General features: G+C 39.0%; 1 protein-coding gene across 3 annotated transcripts in view; it reads left to right on the forward strand.

Annotated features, from left to right (window-relative positions):
• Positions 1–24,692, forward strand: part of ttc28 (tetratricopeptide repeat domain 28) — a 319,989-nt gene that overhangs the window by 104,399 nt on the left and 190,898 nt on the right. The window contains exon 1 of one of the 3 annotated variants that reach the window (XM_052117310.1): positions 13,812–14,661. The exons of the other annotated variants lie outside the window; for them this stretch is intronic. Within the exon in view, the coding sequence (XP_051973270.1) occupies positions 14,635–14,661 (27 nt within the window). The 5' untranslated portion in view covers positions 13,812–14,634. Of the gene's footprint in view, positions 1–13,811; positions 14,662–24,692 lie in introns of those variants that run through there. 3 annotated transcript variants of the gene reach the window in all.

Raw genomic sequence — 24,692 nt, forward strand, 5'->3', positions numbered from 1 at the left:
AACGTTTAAAAAATAATATGCAAAATCGAATAGCTCCGCAACGGATGGCGAAAAATGCGTAAAGAAGTCAAATATCTTTCACCATAGACCATGTTTAAATTTCGATGTTTCTGGCCAGAAATACCAACATATTCACTTTATCTGGTTTTAATAAGCTGCGGATTGGAGTAACTACACTACCCGCTGTGCTGAAGACCCGCTCTGATGGAGTACTGGTAGCACATATGCACAGATATTTCCGTGCTAATCTTGCCATGAACGGAAACCTTTTGTCGTTCGTTTTCCACCAAGTCAGCGGGTCCTCTTCCCCATCAATGGCCATTTCCTGCAGGTACATGGTCATTTCTGCCTCGACCTTTTGCTCATCAGTGAGTAAAATAACGAAATTATAGTTTTTAAGTGGAAAATAGTATTTATGTAAAGAGATATATTAAAATAAAAAGTTCACAACTCTTAAGTGAAAGCTAAAAAAAAAAAATGCTTCACGTGTCGTGCAACCTACTGATAAAGCGCCGAGTCATTAGTTGGGTTAGTAAAATAACGAAATTATAATTTTTCATATCATTTCTGAAAATTATATGAAATTATATTAAACCGCCCCCCCCCACCGACGATATCATCGTCCATCGCGATGTTTTACTGTCAACATCGTCAACAGCCAATTTAGGGGACTTCGCCCAACCCTACTGTGTAATTGAGAGTGTTCTAACTAGTGTATTACTGTGTGGTTTGGTAATCTCACCTTGAAAGAGAAGAAGGCTTTGAACAAAGTGGTTCGTTCAGCCAGTGGGACTATTGGCTGCACTTTGCCACTTCTGGAGGTTACATATAATGCTAGACTTTTGGATCGAGCTTTAAAATTTGTTAATGATGATTCAGGCCATCCTGCAAGGGCCTTTTTCGAGATGCTTCCCTCAGGGAGAATGTATCGATCTGTCAAATGTTCTACTGATCGTCATTTAAACAGTTTCTTTCCCCAAGCTGTGATCACTTTAAACAAAGCACTTTAAATCAGGCACTTTAAATCAATGGATGGATTTTATTGTGCGGTGTTTTATTATTGAGTTTTATGTGGCATTTGCTTGTCTGTTTTATGTTATGTCCTTTTATGTGTTGACGTTGCACCTTGAGCTTCTTGCACATTTTCTTTTTCCAATGTGGTTTTATACTGCAAATGGCTAATAAAGTGAAAGTGAAAGTGACGTTCTGTGGAGGCTGCTAGTTCACTGCAATGTAGTTACTAAGGTGTTCGGAGTGGTTTTTATTGCATTGCTATGTGGTTGTTATGGTGTTCTGTATAGTTGCTAGGGTAGTGCTAGGTGGTTACTAAGGTGTTCTGAGGGGATTTAGTATGTTTCTATGAAGGCTGCCAGGGCATTGCTATGTAGTTGCTTAGGTTTTCTAAATGTTTTCTTAGTGCATTGCTAGGTGGTTGCTATGGTGTTCTGGCTGGTTGCTAGGGCAGTGCTAAGTTGTTGCTAAGCAGTTACTAATGTGTTCTGAGAGGTTGTAGTATGTTTCTATGGAGGTTGCTAGGGTGTTACTATATAGTTGCTATGGTGTTCTTGCTGGTTGCTAGGGCAATACTAGGTGGCTGCAAAGCGGTTGCTAAGGTGTTCTGAGGTGTTTTAGTGTGTTTCTATGGAGGCTGCCAGGGCATTGCTATGCAGTTGTTAAGGTTTTCTAACTGTTTTCTTAGTACATTGCTAGGTGGTTGCTATGGTGTTCTGGCTGGTTGCTAGGCCACTGCTAGGTAGTTGCTAAGGTGTTCTGAGGGGTTTTAGTATGTTTCTATGGAAGCTGCCAGGGCATTGCCTTGTAGTTGCTATGATGTTCTAAATGGTTTTAGTGTGTTGCTAGGTGGTTGCTATGATGTTCTGGCTGGTTGCTAGGGAAATGTTTGGTGGATATGATGCAGTAACTAATGTGTTCTGAGATGTTTAGTATGTTTCTATAGAGGCTGCAAGGGCTTTGGAATTTAGTTCCTAAGGTTGAGATATTATTCATGTCCGTAGCACAAACAGTGTAGGACAAGTTACACAACAAAATTTATATTGTAGGGTGTGGGACTGTATGAACAATTATGAGCAAAATAATAGCCGTGCTTGCCTCAGCTAATGAAACATCAAACAAGCAAACTAATTAAAATCTCTCACAGTTGAAAAGACAAAAAATTTAATAAAAAGAAATGTAATTTGTAGCTGGAGTGGTTGCTATTTTTTAAGGGAGAGATAGTGAGAATAGGCCTAATATTGTATCCGGTGCTTTTTTTAAAAAAGTGGCAGTGCTTCATTTATAACATCTGTCTCATCAGCCTCATTTTCTCTAATGGCGTCGCCTCATTTTAATGGCAGATATTAATTTGGCCTCTTAACAGCAGTGACTCCCTCGGGACTTCACCGTAAACAGGGGTGATGGGGGAAAACCTCAACATTTGTCAGAGAAGCGCACAGTGTGTTTGACAATACATGAATTATTGATGAAACTGTTGAATTTTAAACAAGGGTTGTGTCGTTTTTGTGCCCCACAACATAAAAGCATAATTATGGATATTGCACAAAAAAGAATAGAAAGAGGTTCATGGGTACATTTTTGTACATTATTTTAAATAAATAATGTGTTTTAAGTGTTAATAAATTGCATTGTGCCAAGCTAAACTAATACATTATATATAAACTAAAACATAATATACAGTGTTTCTCCAACTTCGGGGACACTCTCGATTTAAGAATAAAGCCAAGTCGTATTTAGTTCTTACGTTTGTCTTCTTATAATATTGTCATTTTTGTCATTTTGTTTTCCATCCCTAGGACATGAAAGTGCCTAAAGTCCCCCATATTGTACTTTTTAAGAGTAAACTTTAGTTTGTTGCTTTACATTGTACTATTCAAGAATAAATCTGATTATTTCACATAAAAGCAAACAAACCCAAGCATCCGCTAGAAACAACAATAGTACAGTCAGTTTGACCCGATCGAAGGCTGTTTTTATGGGCTGTCGGTGCTCCACAATGGTGGCAGCGCTCCAGGGGGCCGTATAGTCTCATATGGTCAGTTTGAATTCGCCACACTGTTTACAGACCTCACTACTGTTGGTAAGATGTTCCCTGCCTACCAGATAAACTTAGCGACAAACCAGAATGCAGCCTTGGACTGATTGAATTAGCAGTTGTATTGTGAGAGGGACCAACCCATAGATTCTAATTCTATTCTAAGTCTTATTGCTCCCGGGGTCATTTGAGTGTGCTGGGTGCGGAGGCAAATAATCTCTCTGGTGGGTCAGAATGTCTAATATTGGGAGACAGTTTGATGATGCTCTAAGAGAGAGAGGTGCTCCTCAGGGATGTGTTTTCACTGGTCTGTATCTTCACTTGGTTGACCACACTTTTAAAAATCAAACCAAGAGGTGAAGGGGTGAATTTTGATTTCATGGCGACTTTTAGGAACCCAGAAACATAAAGAACCTACAATGCAAGATAAAGACCTTTTTTAATCTCCAAAGGACCATATAGCAAATCAAGAACCATGTACAATGGAGGGCCAAATTACTTCAAATTAAATATTTAATTATACGAATTAAGGTCGTTGATTTAACACGCTAATTCGGTGCGATTAATTATATAAAAATTTGTTAAAAAAAATGTACGCAATGAATCATGCCCCTGGACCGTAATAAGGAGTATTCCTACCAACTGAGAAATTTCAGCTTGTAGTACCACTTGTTTTCAGCAGGGGGCAGTAAGCAAAACTCGCTGTATAGGCACAGAGAACAAACCACACTTACCGAGAGCAGAAACACAAGATAAGTACACGATGTTGCATTCTAACACAGCTTGATGGAGCGCAAATCCGAGCACAGGGATCTCAAGACGTGTTTCAAACTTCGTTTAACCTGACACAGCTATCTAAAAATTGTATGTTTATGACGTGAAGCAACCGAGACGCTCCAAAAGCATAAATATTTCATTCTAAAGCCGCTTTTTGTATTGTCTTTTTAATGCTTGTGTGCTAAAAATAATGTTATGCATTTGATTATATTTTTAAATATACTGTGTGTGTGTGTGTGTGTGTGTGTGTGTGTGTGTGTGTGTGTGTGTGTGTGTGTGTGTGTGTGTGTGTGTATATATATATATGTATACACAGTATATTTTGTTTATAATTATTGAATCATTGTATATTTAAATAGTTTTTTGAGGGACTTTCTTAGCAAATACATTTTTGTATGTGATTAATTTGATTAATTAATTGGCATTCCATGTAATTCGATTAAATATTGTAATTGATTGACTGCCCTAATTTAAATATTTATTTAATTATTTAATTTGGGTTGCCAGGGTAGCTCAGTGGTAAAAGACGCTGGCTACCACCCCTGGAGTTCGCTAGTTCGAATTCAGGGTGTGCTGAGTGACTCCAGCCAGGTCTCCTAAGCAACCAAATTGGCCCGGTTGCTAGGGAGGGTAGAGTCACGTGGGGTAACCTCCTCGTGGTCTCTATAATGTGGCTCTCGCTCTCGGTGGGGCGCGTGGTGAGTTGAGCGTGGATGCCGCGGTGGATGGTGTGAACCCTCCACATGCGCTGTGTCTCAGTGGAAACGCGCTCAACAAGCCACGTTGAGCCAGGTCCTCTAAGCAACCAAATTGGACCGGTTGCTAGGGAGGGTAGAATCACATGGTATAACCTCCTTGTGGTCACTATAATCTGGTTCGTTCTCTGTGGGATGTGTGGTGAGTTGAACGTGGATGGTGTGAATCCTCCAAACATGCTATGTCTCCGTGGCAATGCGCTCAACAAGCCACGTGATAAGATGCGCGGGTTGACGATCTCAGACGTGGAGGCAGCTGGGATTCGTCCTCCGCCAGCCGGATTGAGGCGACTCGCTACGCCACCACGAGGACTTAAAAGCACATTGGGAATTGGGCATGCCAAATTGGGAGAAAACAACAGGACATGGCCTTTAAAAAATGATTTCTTTGGACTTTCTGGTTAGGTTTAGGCTCGTTTGTGCTGAGCTTGGTACAAACTCTTGCAGATGAAGTTGCCCACCAGTAAGTGCTAAAATGAAATGCAAATGACATTTATTGATTTATTTAGTTAATTAATATGAAGTTTAAGCATTCGATAATATATTTAATGATGTACTTTTGAGAAATTCAGCCATCCATACATTACAGCCAAAAATCATTCTTGATAAGATGATGAAACCGCAAAATAACCTTTTTTTGCATCTCCATACATGGAACCCATTTCCTCCAGGGCTTCCAATGAAGAGAGACCTGCAACTGAGGTGTAACCATCAACAGCCAGATCAGGGATGAGTTCTTCTGACCTCCAACTGTCCCTTATGCACAGCTTACAGCAGAATGTAACCCAGTTGACCCACCCCATCCCATTGGGAATTGGGTTGAGGGTCTCCAGGGCACCCACGAACTCAATATGTCTTCATCAGAGAGAGAGAGAGTTCAATTGTGAGCCATTAGTGGGCTGAGAGTAAAGGTGGAGCAGCTGTTGTGTTTTAGAAGGGCTTGTTGCATCTTTTGTTCATGTATAGTGGAGGTGTCGGTTTCACACCCCCTTCCTCCCCCCTGAATCATCACCACGAAAGAACCGCGCTGCTGTCTGAAGATAGAGCCGCTGTGCCTGAGAGATATGCTGCACAACATTAATTAGCAGCTCTCATTATAGCCCGCAGGTTTCGCCACTCTGTTGCACGCTACACATACTCGTGAGGATGTTTCCCAAGGTCTCAAAACCTTTGGAATATTCTTGTTTACGAAGTTCTTTTAAATACATCTGTGATTCATTGGGTTGAAAAACAAACCTAGAGAGATTTTCAGCAAATAACACGATGAGCTCGCTGGTTTGATTTGGCATATTTTTTTATAAACTGCACCCAAAGAAATTGAACTGCAAGTTTTGTGGGTCATTTTGATGGTAGTACTTCTAAAAGTGCACAAAAGGAGCCTACCAGACTTAAAGGAATATTCAATCGACATCATTTGTAGCATAATGTTGATTAGCACACAAAAAAAGTCGAAGTTCCAGTGAGACACTTACAATGGATGTCAATGGGGCCAATTTTTGGAGGGTTTAACGAGTGTTAAAACGAGTGTATTGTTTGAGCTGGAAAGTTGTTTAAATCTTTTTTTGGGGTTGTTTGACTGTTTTGGGGTTTATAGCGTTGCGTCATCATGGCAACAAAGTTGTAAAATTGGCTATAACGTTACACAAATGCAGTTAGTAAGTGATTTTATCACACTAAAATCATGTTAACACACATATTGTTTATGTCTTATGGATATACATTTGAAACAGTGAGTATTTTAACGTTTACTGATTGGCCCCATTGACTTCCATTATATGCACCTCACTGAAATGTGCTTTTTTTAAGGAAAAGGAGGGACGAGTTGAGATTAGTTTTTGTGGTAATCAACATTATGCCACAAATGCTGTCGATTGAGCTTAACTTGAACCCAGAATATTATTTTAACTCAAATATTGCAACTCTTTAGTATATTCAAACAATCTAATGTTTATAAAATGTAATAACTCCTAATTAAACCCAATATCAAACTTTATAATACATTACGTAATGACTTTTATGACCATCTAGTATAACTGGCAATGTTTTTACAGGTAATGCTGCCTAATGCCAATGTTTATACATGTTTACAGGCACCTTTATTTATTGGAAAGTGACCTAATATTGTAATATCATGACATTGGACAGGCACTGTTCAGATGAAACCCTCCTATAGCGTCCGGGTCATTTTTGAGCCGGGAGAGGTAGATAATAATTTTAAAATGCCAGAGTTTTTAGTACGGGAACCAGACTTTGGGACTTTGTCAAGACTATCAAAATGCACATAATATATAGATTTTTTCAGATCTGTAATCAAATTGTTTAAGAGATATAACATATAAAAAACATTATCCGGGGATCAATTGTGGCTTTACACATGATATTATGATTTATTTATTTTTTTCACGTACATTAAGCCTCTTTCCCAAACTCTCTCACACACTTTTATGTCTCTTGTTTACAAACATGCACACACACTCATTCTGTACAAAACAGACATGACAATGTAACAAACATAACAAAGCTACTACTGTCTAAAGGGGGTGTGGTGAGACCAAACGTTCATGCACACATTACATACGGCTTGAAAGAGGAAATTGTCCATATTTTATTCTGCAGACATCTGATGCAAAACCAGCTATCAGTAAACTCACACATCAACGTTCAGCAGTTCATGCAAGTAAACAGAATAGAGTTTGCATAAACACAGAGTAAAGAAGTATTAATGTTGTATACTTGAGTTGTTCAGTTGTGTTGATGATGTTTACTTGAAGAAGAAAATGTTGCTTTCGTGACTTTTGATCAGCAAGTTGTATTGAGCAGTTTTGAGTAACAGGAAATTCATTGAAATTACTAGAAATTCTCACTTTAGATGTTAATATAAATTGTATATAATGCTATATTAATAAATAAATAATTATAAAAAAGATGTCTTCACATGCATCACACTGTAGCTAATGAATATTTTGAAATGTCAAAGAATTTCTACTTTTTATTATTTCTATAAAATGGCATATTTGGGGGGCCTGGGTTGCTCAGCGAGTATTGACGCTGACTATCTGCCCTTGAGTCGTGAGTTCGAATCCAGGGTGTGCTGAGTGACTCCAGCCAGGTCTCTTAAGCAAACAAATTGGCCCGGTTGCTAGGGAGGGTAGAGTCACATGGGGTAACCTCCTCATGGTCGCAATTAGTGGTTCTCGCTCTCAATGGGGCGTGTGGTGAGTTGTGCGTGTATCGCGGAGAGTAGCATGAGCCTCCACATGCTGTGAGTCTCCGCGGTGTCATGCACAACGAGTCACATGATAAGATGCACGGATTGATGGTCTCAGAAGCGGAGGCAATTGAAAATGGCTTATTAATGAATAACTTTTATATTTGTCAGTTAACATGCCAAATATATCAATCTTGTTACATGCATGAACAGTATTAATGACTTACAATATTGTTTTAGTAAATGTGAATGCAGATTCTGAACGGGTTAATAAAGTTTTATTGCTATGCATGCATGAATGATTTGGCCTATAGTTTATCTCCATTGTTAAGGTACAATGTCCAATCTGTTACTTTAAACTGAAGCTGAAGTACAACATCTGTGCTCTTATTAAGTGGCGACCCTGATAGAGGTCGTTTATATCTGTTCAGACCTCTAATGTTGTTATACCAGTGTAATCTTTGTCACAGTAGGCGGATTATCCACATTAACAGCTGTCTTGTCCTTTATATGACTTTGGAATCAAATAAATGTTCAATTTTAGGTGATATATTCCTTACGCGTGTGTATATACCTGTAAATCACTTTTATGTAAACGAGTTATGCTTGAATGGAGTTGCCTAGTGCTGTAACTAAAGTTCTGCTAGTTCTGCTGACTAAAACAATGTGTTTTGTGCAGAGGCAGGAAATGACATCACAGGTACAGCACAGCTAGAGCAGGCGGTTGCCAGGAGACGCAGCTCTACTCTTTGTCAATCAACACTTGGGGTGGCAATGGAACTTTTTGAAATGGGACCTAAAAATAATATTATAAAAGATCAAGGCAATTTGCCAAGTGGATACTTGGCGCTATTCCAAATCTCTCTTAAGAACCTAAAACCAAAGTAAACAACCAGCGATCAATCTTTAAAGGGGGCCAGCGATGGACCAAACGGGTGTCACATTACCGTGCACTATTATCGGCACAGAACAGAGAATGCGGTAATTGATTTAGCTTTTATAAACATACACTGGACCGGGATAGAATTTAGGGGTAAAGAAGAAGTCCAAAGCCTTAAATAAACTTTGAGCAAAGTACACATGCTACTATCTGATTTCAGAGCATGCTTTTAAAAGAATATTACCTGTTCAATTCAAGTTAAGCCTCAATCAACAGCCTTTGTGGCATAATGTTGATTAAAAATCTGGGTTATAGTGAGGCACTTATAATGGAAGTGAATGGGGCCAATCTGTAAACATAAAAATACAAAAAGTATAGCCTCAAGACATAAACAATATGTGTGTTAACATGATTTTAGTGTGATAAAATAACTTACCAACCTTTTCTGTGTAAAGTTATATCAAACCAGCTCAAATAATACCCCAGTTTTAACTTAAAACTTAACATAAGTGCTTTTGTAAAATGATAAGCTTCACATTTCTGCCCCATTGACTTCCATTGTAAGTGCCTCACTGCATCCTCCATATTTACATTTATGCATTTGGCAGAATGCTTTTATCCAAAGCGAATTACAGTGCACTTATTACAGGGAGAATCGCCCCGGAACAACCTGGAGTTAAGTGCCTTGCTCAAGGACACAATGGTGGTGCTATGGGGATCAAACCAGCAACCTTCTGATTACCAGTTATGTGTATTAGCCCAGTACGCCACCACCACTCCATATTCACTAAAGGAGGGACGAGACGAAATTATGTCAACATTACACCACGGTCGATTGTGCTTAACTTGTATTGAACCAGGAATATTCCTTTAATGCATTAGTGAACAGAACGCTTCAATTCGTGTCGACTGCAATTCTGTGCTTTAATACGAAAAAAATGCATTAAGCACCTCTAATATTTTGGTAATGCATATTGGTCTAAATAAACACACTCATTTGACATTTTATAATAACAAATGTAATTAATAAATTGTTAACAAGCATCATTACATTATATAATTCTTAACAGATCATTAGCTAATATACACTGAGACAGTAATAGGGCTTTAATTTGTATATTTTCATATATAATAATGCTTGAATGTACATGAACTGATGATCTGTAATGCATTATATTACATCATATTTGTTAACGACTTATTGTAAAGTCAGATGGTTATTACCACAAAATAAAAGTGTGATCACATTATTTATTGTGGAATAGCATAATGCATACATTGAAAAAAAAATTTTTTTTGTGGTGAAGTAAATATAGCGTAAATGATTAAGTACTCTTCATTAAATAAGTTAGTTTAAACGAAAACATAAAATATTAAGTTAATTCGACATTCAAACATGTAAAAATGAATCCTCTAGTTTACGAGTTTTATTTATGATTCATAGTTATTTTTACAATGTGTGAGTCCTAATGTAGAAAACCATATCTCCTTTATTAGATCATTTGAGTAAATTTTACTTAACTTTTCAAATCTGGTGTTCCCAGCATGCACTGGGCTTGAATAATTAATTTGCTTGCATGGTTTCACTTTTGCACGTTTATTTACACCATAATATTAGTACCGTATATATTACATTTGTAAATAAAAACATATTTAAGATAAATTTACTTTTGGTGCGTTCACATACAACGTGAAAAACAAATTGGCCTTGCATTGCTCGCGCAAGTTTGACCGCTGGATTAAATTTGTGTTTAAACTCTTATTCGCGTGAGTAACGTGAACCTGCGAGTATTCCCCCTTCTCTTCTGGAAAAGGACTGGAGGAGGGGCTTCTACGACAACTTATCTTTCCGCCATCAACCATGGCTGATATCACAACGCTCGCTGCTCTGTATCTGTTGTGGAAGTCCCAGATTCGTTGACGTGGTATCATACAATTCCAGGTGTCCACGCTACTACGTCAGTACGTCCGTGACATTCGGACAATCTCAATGCTAATAGGCTTTATCGACAACGCGTCATGCGGATATTTTCCTAGAGTTTAAAAATTTCAACTCGCGCGAATGAAGCAATTTCGCGTTTTCGCTTCGCGCCATTCACTTCATTCACACCGCCCGCCGCGAATTCGCGTCTATTTGCGTATTTGCATTCACTTTGTATGAAATCGTGCCACGTGAAACGCTTGATTCTTGTTGTATGTGAACACCCCATTAGTCACTTTAATCAATATTATGTCATGAAGTTAAATACATTTTACTTAATTTTATACCATTAATATTTACTTTAGAAATAAAATAGAAATAAAGTAAATCTATTTATCAGTGCATTGTAATACTTATTATTAGTATTTTTTATTATATTATTACATTTTGGTAGTATACTTAAAAAAAAAAGGTACTTTGGGGGTCTATATAGAACCTTTTCTTGTAAGAGTGTATACTATACAGTGTCTACTGCATAGTATTCACTAATCCTAATATTCCATTTTTTCCCTTTTGGAAATACAAGACTGTTTTCCCTCTGCTTTATCAAGTGTCATGAATGGATAGTTTGAGGATTGAGTATGTAGAGGTTTGTGGTCGAGTTGTTTTATCCTCTTTGTGCAACACTGGGGTTTATAGTAGGGATTATGTGTCTGTTCCAAAACATAGTGAGCTGGCACCGGAGACGGCGTTTTAAGGTGTCGAAGGTGCCCTCCTGATGCAAAGGCTGTTCCAAAAGGTACGTAAATTGACGTAAGTTGCCTCATAAGATACATTATTTTGGCAAAATTCCAACGGTGTCATCATATGTATTAATGCGTCCACATCATGTCTGAATTGCTGTTATTGTGAGATTTCGACTCGTAGCATTCATGTCCTCATAGAATTAGATGTTACAATTTGTAAACTCAGAATTCTATGGAACTCTGACTTGACCGTTGGACTTCATGTAAATAGAACTCAAATGGAAGCGCAACAGTTTAAGATACATTTAAAAAAAATCGGTTAAATTAATGGTAAAATACCAGCATGGACATGTTTCAGGCGTTATGATGTCGTTTTTATACTTGTATATTTTACGGTTCACTACTGTTCATATTATTAAATGATGTAACCTTAATATACTAACTTTCAAAAACTATACAAATCTTCTTTTTAACGTAAAATGTGTTTTAAAACACCACAGTAACAACAGAAGGCCACATAATAACTTTACATAATATATAACATAAAACACCCCAGTGTACATAACTGATATCAAAAATAAGAAGAAATATTATGAAATTTTATAGGTCATGCACGGACTTCTTGGAACACCGATTATTGATTTTCACCGTAATTTAAACTATAATTTATTGTAAAAGTAAATTTTTACTATTAGAAAAAAAATCCCAAAAAATTAAAGAATCATCTTTTACATTTTTGTATTTTTTTTTTTATATTTGACTGTGAAGACATGTATGGTCTTGTTAAATATATAATAAATGTTTACCGTATATGTTAAGGTTAACAATTTTATAAAAAAAAATGTATGGCAGCATTTTTACCTTCTTTTCCCCTTAAAATGAGGGACATTTTAGCATCGTGTAGCATTTCCCCATGTTTCTATTGATTATGGTATAAATATATACCAATGACAGCATCAAGTCTTTTTGGGTATGATGCGACAAGATTGCGACACATCTGGATTTGGGGAGTTTCTGCCATTCTTCTCTGCAGATCCTCTCAAGCTTTGTCAGGATGGATGGGGACCGAGTCCCCATCCACCGGACTCTAACCGAGTGGTTCGAGTCCGGGCTCCTGCTGGGCCACTCAGGGACATTCACAGAGATGTCCCGTAGCCACTCTTGTGTTCTGAGTTCAGCTTTTCTTCAACCCTGACCAGTCCCCCAGTCCCTGCCTCTGAAAAACACCCCCACAGCATGATGCTACCACCAACATGCTTCACCGTTGGGATGGTATTGAGTAGGGGATGAGTGGTGCCTGATTTCCTCCAGACATGACGCTTGGAATTGAGGCCAAACAGTTCAGTCTTCATTTCATCAGTCCAGAGAATCTGGAATCTTGTTTCTCACAGTCTGAGAGTCCTTTAGGTGCTTTTCTGCTTTCTTGCACAGAGGAGAGGCATCCGTCTGGCCACTCTGCCATAAAGCCCAGATCGGTGGAGTGTTGCGGTGATGGTCGTCCTTCTGCAAGTTTCTCCCATCACCACACGTGATCTCTGGAACTCAACCAGAGTCCCCATTCAGTTCTTGGTCACCTCGCTTACCAAGGCCCTTCCCCCCCCGATTGCTTAGTTTGGCCGGGCGGCCAGCTCTAGGAAGAGTCCTGGTTGTTCCAAACATTTTCCATTTAAGGATTATGGAGGTCACTGTACTCTTGGGAACCTTCAATGCAGCTGAAATCTTTTGTTGCCTTCCCCAGATCTGTGCCTCAACACAATCCTGTCTCTGAGCTCTGCTGGCAGTTCCTTTGACCTCATGGCTTGGTTTTGTTTCTGATATGCATTTTCAGTTGTGAGACCTTATATAGACAGGTGTGTGCCTTTCCAAATCATGTCCAATCAAATGAATTTGCCTCAGGTGGACTCCATTCAAAGTGTAGAAACATCTCAAAGATGATCCAGAGATGGGATGCACCTGAGCTAAAAGTGTCACAGCAAAGGGTCTGAATACTTAATGTGATATTTCAGTTGCTCTTTTAAAAACAAAATTAAAACATTTTGAAAATCTTTTTTTTTTTTTTTTGCTTTGTCATGTGGTATGGAGTGTAGATTGATGTGAGAAAACAAATATTTAAAGCATTTTAGTAGAAGGCTGCAACATAACAAAATGTGTCAAATGAAGGGTTCTGAATATTTCTGAATGCACTGTATATATACTGTATATGTTCATTAGAGTATGGCGTCACTGTATCGTCACCTATATTGAAATCAATTGCGAGTTTAGTCTCGTGCGCTGCGCGAAAAGCGCTATTTGAATGGTCGCTTACGCAGAGCGTTTCAAATCGCACACTTACGAGATTCCATTTCAGTTAGGATGCTTACTGAGTGGTCAGAGGCATCGAGACAGCTCACTTAAGTTTTGAAACGGACTCCTATGTACGTGGGTGAGTAACCGGCGGCTCTATGACCCAGCAGCGCGGATCCTCTCCTCCTCCAGAGCGCAGAGGAGCAGCGGGGAAGGAAGTTATTAGTGTACTGAGCTCCAGTTCTGCGCTGTCGGAGGATATCCTTCTCCCTCGAACTCTCAAATTCCAAGGATTTTTAATGTTGTTCTTTTCCACCTCTCCTCTTCGTCGTCTCGTCTCCGTGCGGACCCGTCTATTCCTGCATGTCTTTGAGGGGTTTTCATGTGTGTGCAGAATTACGCATCACCTTTGGAATGCCAATCCACTGTGATTTTGGGAATACTGTCCTTCAGCGCTTCTAAGACTCGCTTTGTCCCGAACTTTTTATGCGTTTCAGTTGGGATCGTTGCGCGCGTTTGGCACAGTTAACCGATCAACTCTGGACATTTAAAGGAATCGCACTGTTAAGAGCGATAAGTAGTACCGCACGGAAAGTTTCTCTCTCTCTCTCTCTCTCTCTCTCTCTCTCTCTCTCTCTCTCTCTCTCTCGCGCGCGCGCGCGCGCTGTACATCCTGTTTAAAGCCGCTGTGTCGCCAAAGCGACCGATGGGGCGCGAACGTCTGCGCAAATAGAGTGCCAAATGTGCGTTCTGATGCTTCAGTATCGTAACCATCTTTTTAAACGACTGCAAAACTAACGATACAGCCTAATAACCGCGATTTTCTCTCTCGGAAACTGTTGGATTATAAAGAGGACACTAGAGGCTCCAGTGGACTGCGCTTTTACGCACCGATTGCGCGTCATGAAGCTGCCGTCCGGACACACTGTGACTTTACGTCCGCACAACTCTCATCCTGAATCCCACTCCTCCGTCATCGTGATGTTTTGATGCTGTTCATTTTTGGTTTACAAATATGATGAAATGGCAGCCCCGGAAGAAGGTAAGATGGATTTGCGCTGGCTTGTTTCGGTATTGGAGATCAAGTGTGTGCGGTGTAGATTTCATGGACTATATTCTGAGTTTGGCAGTAGATATGGAGGAGTAGACCTTCTGATGTTCATGATCTTGAAATATGTGTGGTGAATTCGTGTTATGATGTCTCTGAGATGGTTTTTGATGCGGTTGCCTGACTATAAACCCCTTTATGACCAAACTCAAGTAATTTATGCTCAAACATGGATGTGAAGAAGAATGAGGGATGATGATGTGGAAGGTTTATCAGGTTCTGTTTCATATGAGATGTGAAATCTGCACTGTGAGAGGCATTGATTTTAGTTTTGTCCATGTTTTGATATATTTATGCCATTTAACCAGGCCAACTTGGCACCAAGTGACCTACATGTCAATTTTGTAATGCAAAATCTTACAAGTAACTTTACTTGAAGCTTAATGCCACAAGCTTTCTTGAAGATATATTGGGATGAAAATGGGCATATGGCATCACATATGCTTATTTGAACTACAGTTCCAAATTACAGATCATTTGATCACAGTATCCGTGACCTGTTTTACTGTGTTTTGTGTCCATTTTGAATGAACTAAATGCTGAGTGTTCCATTGCCTGGGGCTCACTGAACTGGAGCCAAAGCGTGCAGTGGCCTATTTGTTCCACTAGTGGGCAAACATCCTCAGATCACAGAAACTTCCCTTTTTTTCCATTTTCTTATGAAGATATAAATAAATAAATCTGTGACATTCCTCTGCTTTTGTATTTAGAAGATTTTGATTAGTGTGCCTTTAATTGGAGTGCATATTTGCCTTATTGTTGCGTCTGATAGATTAAAGAGATTTCAAATGGTTCTTTTGTGAATAAAAATGATGGCGTTTTTGAGAATGAGTCATCGGTACAGCTGCAGGACACCTCTGAGAGTTTGTAAATAAGACCTCCATGGAAGATAAAACCCAATACACAGCTGGAGACCAGTGTACGATCACAAACCACAAATAAACTTTGGTTACTCAACTGGAGATTGTGGGATTGCTGTTGCTATTCAGTGCATATGTGATTTAAAGTGATGATATGACAAAAGAACTCGATTATTTCAATCTCAGTTGAAGACAAAGGCAATTCAGAGCTGCCTGCCGGGAGTCAAATCACATTCGACTCATTATGGTCTCCAGTTTTCTCCTCAGTTGGGGACGTATTGTTTGGGGCTGTAGTTAATCAAAAGATACCACGGGCGGCTCTAAACGACAAACATACTTTTCAGAAAACGTCACGACACTCATCGCTGTGACAGGATGAGGAAATTCTAGCATTATTTAAGAGCCACAAACCTAAAAGAAACTTTTGTCAAAAGGCTGATTCACACCGACCCAACAAACTGCATCAGACTGCAAGTTTCAAAGTGTTGTAATGTTAGCTGTTGGATTTAGTATGTTGACAAACATAACTGCCATTTTCTCATTGACCAAACAAACACGAAGGCCAAATTGATCTGTTTGAAAACCCTGTTTTCAGTTTCCAAACGTATTTTTCCCCCCTTCCAAAGTAACGGAGAGCGTTTTTTGGAGGAAGAAAACGGCATTCTAGTGTGAATGAAATGTGTAAAAGTTGCAAACTTAATGCCTTTTTTAAGCAGAAACATTTTAAAAATGTAACGTAATTGTTTTCCAAAGTAAGGGGTAATGGAGAGCTTTGTCAAGCATAACAGAGTTTTAGGATACGTTCACACGGAAACCTTGAAAACCACTTTTTCCGTGAAAACGACTAAAAACGCTGTATTATGCATGCCAGACCAGTAGTTGGCGATGTCACTTTGTAAAGAAACACTACGCCCCTGCGCACATAAGCATTCTTCCACCGAGCGGTGAATACAAACAACGAAGATGGTGAAAGCATCGAGCAATTTTGTCTGGACGGACGACGAAGTTGCTTTATTACTACAAAAACTCAAAATCTTGAGCAGCACAAACACAGTCCTGTAGTCCGCCATTGTAGTTTTGAATGTCTCATGCATTATTTTGAAGTACTCGCGCGCATGCCTATAGACTGAACACGTAATACGCGTGCGCATGACGTCATCGTTTTCACAAATTCAGCTTTCTTGTATGTTTACACGCAGACGATAATGGCATCGTTTTCAAAATCTTGCACTTTGAAACCCGTTGCCGTGTAAACGAACAGCCAAAACGCATACATTTTCCATTTTTTGTTGAAAACGTTGTAGTGTAAACGGCCCCTTAGTGTGGATGAAAGGCGTAAACGTAGCAAAAGTGATGCATTTATGTGTTTTCAAATTAAAATATATTAGTGTGGACATGTCCGTTTTTGTTTGAAAACCCAATTTCAGTTTACTGATGTGATAATTTTCCAAAGTATGCATACAGTAATGGAGAATGTTTTCAAAAGTGCCACTTTCGGTGGAGAAAAACACCATTCAAGTGTGGATGAGAGTTGTAAGTGTAGCCAAATTAATAGCCATTTTTGCGGAATCACCACCCGGCCCCGCCCTCCGCCTTGACATATTCCTCCCTCGTTCTCTCAGGCCGAGGAGCCCCCGGCATGACGTACACCCCCCTCCCCCCTTTCCCTGGGGGAGGGTGTGCCCTACGCCCCGTCTGCCGGCTGGTCATCCCCGCCTTCCTGAATCTGGGAGGGGACAGGGGGAGGGAAACAGAAATAATTAACATTGTAGTACCCCCCTCAAAAAACACTGTAAAATTTAAAAGAGAGGGAAAAGGCCAATGCGGAGTGGCAGTGAGAGAGAGATTGAGAGATAAAACACTTACTCGCCAGTTCTCCGATATGCCGTAGCTTGGTCCTCGCCACTCCTCCACCCTCTAACAGATGACAGCCAAGTCAAGTCAAGTCAAGTCAAGTCAAGTAAATTTTATTTGTATAGCACCTTTCACAACACACATCATTTCAAAGCAGCTTTACTGAAGAGCCACACCTCCCCGGGCGGATCGGAGGCAGTCCTCCAGCCCCTTGTGCTCGGGGAACAGAAGGGGTCTCCCCTGCACCTGGCAGCGGTTCTCCTGCTCCAGGCAGTCGGCAGTGAGCCTCTCCCCACTCGCGGTCATCGGTCTCAGACTCCGCCGTGTTTCAGCATCTGGTAGGGGGGGACTCCACCCCTGGCAGCGGCCCTGACAGCTCCAGGCGGTCGGTTAGGAGCCCCTTCTCCTCCGCTTCCAGGCGGCCGGGCTCCTCTGGTAGTGGGCGAATGGTAGTGGCGAAAACTCTACTACGGCATATCCCTCCTCCTTCCCGGGTCTTCGGCACCAGCGTAAAGGGATATAACGGAAAGGAGAAGCCGAGAACCGGCTTGACAATATAAATAATAGTTTAATGGTAAACTGAACCAAAAAGACACAAACTTAAACACACGACGGTCAGCTGCCTGTAAACGATCTCTCTCTGTCGCACCACCATCCGCTAGTCGGCCTTTATCCCTCTCGGAGGTTTAATTAGCCTGATAAGGGACCGGGTGTGCAGAATCACCGCTTGCTCTCCGCCCTGTCACAGATCGTTTTCGGCAAAGGAAAACGCAGTTTAAGTGTGGATGAGAGCCGCAAACATAAGTAAATGAAGGCATTTTTAAACAAAATGTGCAGTACATCAATTAGAACAGCACCCAGGTGTCTCAAGTTTTGAGATTTTCTTTTAACCTGATGCAATGTCTAAAATGCGTGGGATGCTTTTTGTTTTTTGATGCTGTGTCAAGGCCAAAGAACATTTGGAAATGCATTGCAAGACACCTGCATGTTCTATTCATTGCGCTGTGTCTAGCTTTTAACGCAAGAACGCATTTTTCACCTATAAAGCTGATGATTTTTTGACGTTATAAATATGCAAGCTGCTCCTTTTCGCTTGTTTTAACATTTACCAGGTGAAAATCGTAAGCTTTATTGCTTTAGTTAAGTAATAGCACACCTCTCCCATCATTCATGTCTTTAGCACAAACGATGCAGGATGAGTTACACACTGAAGTTTAATACTTAGTGTTTGGGGTTTGTAACAAATCTTGTATCTTGTGGTATTTCAATACCTTCCCTAACTCAAAACCATCTTTCAACGCAAACGAGACGCAGACATTAAAATCTTCAAATAAGAAGTTTTACAGTCGTAAATGTCCCAGGGGTTGTAGCTCCTGGTATCATGCAAAGTAGATCACAGATTGAGCCCCTTTTGTTTGAAACCATCTGTCTTGGGGTGAGTACTGATCCGTTGCAGTTCCTCCAGTGGTTCCACACTCAATAAAACCCACATCAGTCTTTGATCTTTCCCTTTCTTTTCTTTTTTTTTTCTCTTACTAGCATTTGTCCTGCATGCATCTCTCTCACCCTTTCAAGTACTAAGACGAGCTCTACATTGACCGTCTGCCCTAAAGATATCCAAGTAGTTTTATCTGCATTCTTTTAGCTCCATATTTCATATTTTCAGGCTTCCAGCTCTTAAAGGAATACTTCACTGAGAAATGACATCAGCATGCACTAGTCACCATATGACTTCTACACTTTATTCCAAGTCTTATGAAGTCATACGATAACTTTGTGTGGGGATCTTCCCCCTCAGTTGCAACTCTCTTAGTAAATATGGCATCATTTGGGATCAGTGATACTTGATCAGACCAGCGAGTACAAGGCATTTGATATCAAATGGTGTCAACGTCCAGTTTTGAAGACCACACGACTTTTGTCATCCATTTCAGAGCTTCGACAGTAGGGAATATCATCATTGAATGGCTTCAAAAGACTTGGGATAATGTACATGAGTCATTACATTACATTGAGCTCTATGGTGACTATATAATGTACTGTATGTTCACTTTCATTGCATGGAAAAGAGCTGCTCAGACATTAGCTCAGTCTAGCACCTAGAAATATAGTCATACAGATTTAGAACAAAATGATGTAGTATTTTTGGTTGAACAATCACTTTAAAACACTTTTTTACTTCGAAACCTGGCTTGTTTTCCAGTCGTCTAGACCCTGAAGACGAATCCCATATTCCGCTCTTCATGGTGATCAACAAAGCGGCTGCAAACACGCTCTCGAGGTTGCCGAAGACCTCTCAGACGCCTCCGCTTTGGATTGGATTACATTAATATGTTCAAAAGCACTTTATATTTTCCCAGCGCCACAGTCGAAACGCACTGATAAAGCTAGACGAGGGAAAGACTTTGTTTACTGTGGATTACAAGGATTACGGCGCTCTCGCACGGTATCACTACCTCAGCAGATTAACCAGCCCATCCATTACTCACTCAAACTGACTCGGAGATGGGCTGTGCCTCTGTGGCTATCTATTATGGGGGGCAGATGGAGGGGGTAGTTAGTCTTCGTGTCAGGGCAGCTGAATCAGGTCTTCGGAGGCCGGTTTGATGAGGCTGGTGGGCCCAGACCTGCAAGCACTAATTCTCTCGACTGATCTCTTTTATTCATTTAAGAATGAATAATTTGGAGATGATGAAAGTTGTTGAAAGACGGAAACCTGGGAGAAGTTTTCTGCTTTCTGAGGCATTCACGATGAAAGCGTTGGCGGTGTGAATAGCTCATCCTTGATGCTGTCAAAATGGGTTTTAGTTGTAGGCGTTTTTTCTGTTTTATTACATGTTGTGCACTGACAGAAATTAAACATTTATATTGAGATGCTCCATTTTCTCTTCCGGTGATTGTGTAGCTACTATAGCAAAGGCCAGTTAGTAATTACCTACTCACATGGTGCAAATTACAGGGGATGTGGAGGGGTCTGATTCCAAATTTAGGCCTGGAAACCCCAAAGAAATTGATGACAAAACGTTTTGATTGGTCAGACATATTAGGAATGTTTTAACATTTGCAAACAACATTTCAGTAACCACTAAAGTTGGAGAAGTAAGCATGCGTTACATGGGCGACTTTGACCTCTGTGCCGCATTTCGCTATGTTTTCAGTGCCTCATGCAAGAGCGCCATGTTTCTTAGATGCCGTGTCAGGTAAAAAAAAGAATGTAACTTTTAAACTTTTTACACCTCATGGCACCTACTTGAGCACTTTTTGCTAGTACTATTGTTATTTTTTACTTTATTATACAGCATATTTACATAAAACACGTATAGCCACTTGGACATTTGTACATTATGGAAATAAAAGGGGTTTGCGAATGGCGTTTCATGTAGACTTTAAGATAGTTGGCGTTTGGCTAACTGCGCTAGTGCTACTAAAATAAATGTTTGGTTGTGCGAGACGAACATCAACTGAAAATTACAGACGTAAAAATTCAATTTCTAAAAATTAACTGCCCCAAATACTCATTTTGTAAAAAATACAATAAAAAAATAGCGTTTTGTTAAAAATTTCACTTTCCAAACAATTCCAGAGGGATAAAATAGACCCACTCAAAACATTTTCACATCAAATATCATTTGTCACTTAAGAATGTGTAAATGTTTGCAAATTAAATGGGTTGCTAACGGTGTTTCACAATTAAAAAGTGCTGTAAGCGATGAATCTTTCATTAATGAAATAATGAAATAAGTGTTGTGAGATATCTCCCTGGTCTCTGACCACTCTAGACTCCGTAAACAGTGAATAAAAATGTGTCCGTGGGCTGCAGCCTCTGTCGCTTTCGACCTGTCAATCATTTTGCATGTTCTCATAGTATTTTCAGCAAATTTTTGAGGCTTAATGGCATTTTTATGCCATGTTGCTCATAACAGTTGCCAGTTGAGGGCGCTATTGTCTTTTATAAATTTCTGCACAATGTCAATAAATCTCACAATCTCAATAAAGCTCATTTGATATTATTGGATTGTGGGGTTTTGGAAAAAAAGGGGGAGTGGCTAATCCAATGGCTCAGTCTCATGGACCTAGAATGGCTAAAATCGCTTACAGCACCTTTAAGGTAGTTGCCGTTTGGGTAGCTGTGCTAGTGCTACTAAGAAAATTTTGGTTGCGTGAGACAAACCTTAACAGATTGTACTTACAACTATCAACATAGAATTTGTACCATTGTTAAATGGTAAATGTTTACCATTCAATCAATTCTAAAGGGATAAAATCAAGTCCCATCCTACATTTTGTCTCCTCAAATATTGTGTTGCTTGGAAATCTTTATATTATCAAAACAAAATGGGTTTGGAATGACGTTGACGGTTTGCTAACTGCGCTAGTGTCACTAAAATACTAAAAGAAAACAGATTTTCCTGTTAATGACCTATATAGAAATTCCATATTAAAATAACAACCACCCCCGAAAGTCAATTTCAATTCAAAAATAAGCTAGAGATAGAGTTTGTACTCTCAGACAAATATGGAAAGTTGTTTTATCCCTCTTGGATTTATAAACGATACTCCAGTCCGATGTGATTTAGCGGCAGTTTCACTGGAGTGGGCTTAACCCTTATCGGAGGCGTTATTCCCGCAGTAACCTCATTTTAGCAGCTCTTAACCTCTGGGGAGCTGAAGAACCTTATCTCCATTTGATTCCTGTGTTATTTATTAGATCTCTACAGGGAGGCTATCGGTCTCTCAACATTATATCCATCACTGGAGCTGCTTGTGTCCTGCGGCATCCAAACACAGTGTTGCGCTTTGGCAGGCTTGGCAAATTCTCGATGATGAGCATGCTATCGTATTCCACACCTGTTTGGTCAGTATGTGGCCACATACACCTTTATTTCTGATTGGGACTGAGACCGAATTCCAAACAGCATTTTTGCAGAGCTAATTTGGTCATTTATGATCATGTCTGCTTGATTTTAACAAATACTAATTAAGAAAATGATGTTTTGATGCACAGTGCATCATTATGCTCACTTTCATTGCAATTTGCACTGAGTAGTTCGTGTGTCGACAGGGTGTTTGTAAGGTAACGGGGGGACTGCGATGATCCCTGTTGGATCTTTCGTGCGCTGATGAGAAAGGTATTTTGAACAGCCCCCTGTAATGAGAAAGGAAGCACACAAGGAGACAGGTGCATGATTAACGGCAACAAGCGAATGCACCTGCTGTGATCAAGATATGATAGCGTATTTACAGCCTATTTTGGGCAGAAACACCTCTAGCTCAGTTCCAGAACCAAGTGAGCAGGCTGCCTAGATGGCATTTCAAGGCATCACAGACACTCAAGTCTGAGTTCAAAAGGGGCTGAGTCGAACTCGAGACCGAGTCCATAACAGGCAGAGTCCGAGTCTGAATGAATCTGTTCAAGAATCTGAATTAAAATTGTAACCGTAAACTCAACATCAGTATTTGAAGCTTATTTTAACATTCATAACAAAGAAAAACTATTTGTCAATATAAATGCAAAAAATAAATGTTTAGTATCCTGCCGAACAAATTTAAAAGTGGTTTAACAGCGATCAGACGATTATTTAATATTTGCGACAGGACTAATTCTACATTTACATACAGCATATCGCAAAAACTTGAATCTGTTTTTATTTGTTGGTTTCAGTAGGAAGTTCATCATGTGATGGAAGTAAAATGGATTGCAAAAGGCATTTCACATCAACTTTAATATAGCTGGAAAGTCAGAGTTGCGTTCTGCATACTTTTTTACATATTAGTAGACAGACTTGCATAATAACCATAACAAAAGAAACTAATTGAACTCTTCTCATTTTAAATGGTACATCAACAAAACATGCCGTTGTTATTAATAACTTTATTATAGATAGGGCTGTCATGATTATGAAATTTGGCTGATGATTAATTGTCAAAAAACTAATTGTGATTATGATGTTTAATTGTCCAAAAACGGATTGTGATTATGACGATTAATTGTCAAAAAACTAATTGTGATTATGATGATTAATTGTCAAAAAACGTATTGTGATTATGATGATTAATTTTCAAAAAACGTATTGTGATTATGACGATTAATTGTCAAAAAACTTATTGTGATTATGATGATTAATTGTCCAAAAACGAATTGTGATTATGACGATTAATTGTCCAAAAACTAATTGTGATTATGACGATTAATTGTCCAAAAACTAATTGTGATTATGACGATTAATTGTTCAAAAACTTGTTGTGATTATGACGATTAATTGTCCATAAACTTATTGTGATCATGACGATTAATTGTCCATAAACTTATTGTGATCATGACGATTAATTGTCCATAAACGTATTGTGATTATGACGATTAATTGTCAAAAAACTAATTATGATTATGATGATTAATTGTCCAAAAACTAATTGTGATTATGACGATTAATTGTTCAAAAACTTATTGTGATTATGACGATTAATTGTCCATAAACTTATTGTGATCATGACGATTAATTGTCCATAAACGTATTGTGATTATGACGATTAATTGTCCAAAAACTTATTGTGATTATGACGATTAATTGTCCATAAACTTATTGTGATCATGACGATTAATTGTCCATAAACGTATTGTGATTATGACGATTAATTGTCAAAAAACTAATTGTGATTATGATGATTAATTGTCCAAAAACTAATTGTGATTATGACGATTAATTGTTCAAAAACGTATTGTGATTATGACGATTAATTGTTCAAAAACTTGTTGTGATTATGACGATTAATTGTCCATAAACTTATTGTGATCATGACGATTAATTGTCCATAAACGTATTGTGATTATGACGATTAATTGTCCAAAAACTTATTGTGATTATGACGATTAATTGTCCAAAAACTTATTGTGATTATGACGATTAATTGTCCAAAAACTTGTTGTGATTATGCCGATTAATTGTTCAAAAACTTGTTGTGATTATGACGATTAATTGTCCATAAACTTATTGTGATCATGACGATTAATTGTCCAAAAACGTATTGTGATTATGACGATTAATTGTCCATAAACGTGTTGTGATTATGACGATTAATTGTCCAAAAACTTATTGTGATTATGACGATTAATTGTCCAAAAACTTATTGTGATTATGATGATTAATTGTCCATAAACTTATTGTGATTATGATGATTAATTGTCCAAAAACGAATTGTAATTATGACGATTAATTGTCAAAAAAGTAATTGTGATTATGACGATTAATTGTC

This window comes from Xyrauchen texanus, chromosome 44 (assembly GCF_025860055.1).
Source record: "Xyrauchen texanus isolate HMW12.3.18 chromosome 44, RBS_HiC_50CHRs, whole genome shotgun sequence".
In the NCBI taxonomy this organism is placed as follows: domain Eukaryota; kingdom Metazoa; phylum Chordata; class Actinopteri; order Cypriniformes; family Catostomidae; genus Xyrauchen; species Xyrauchen texanus.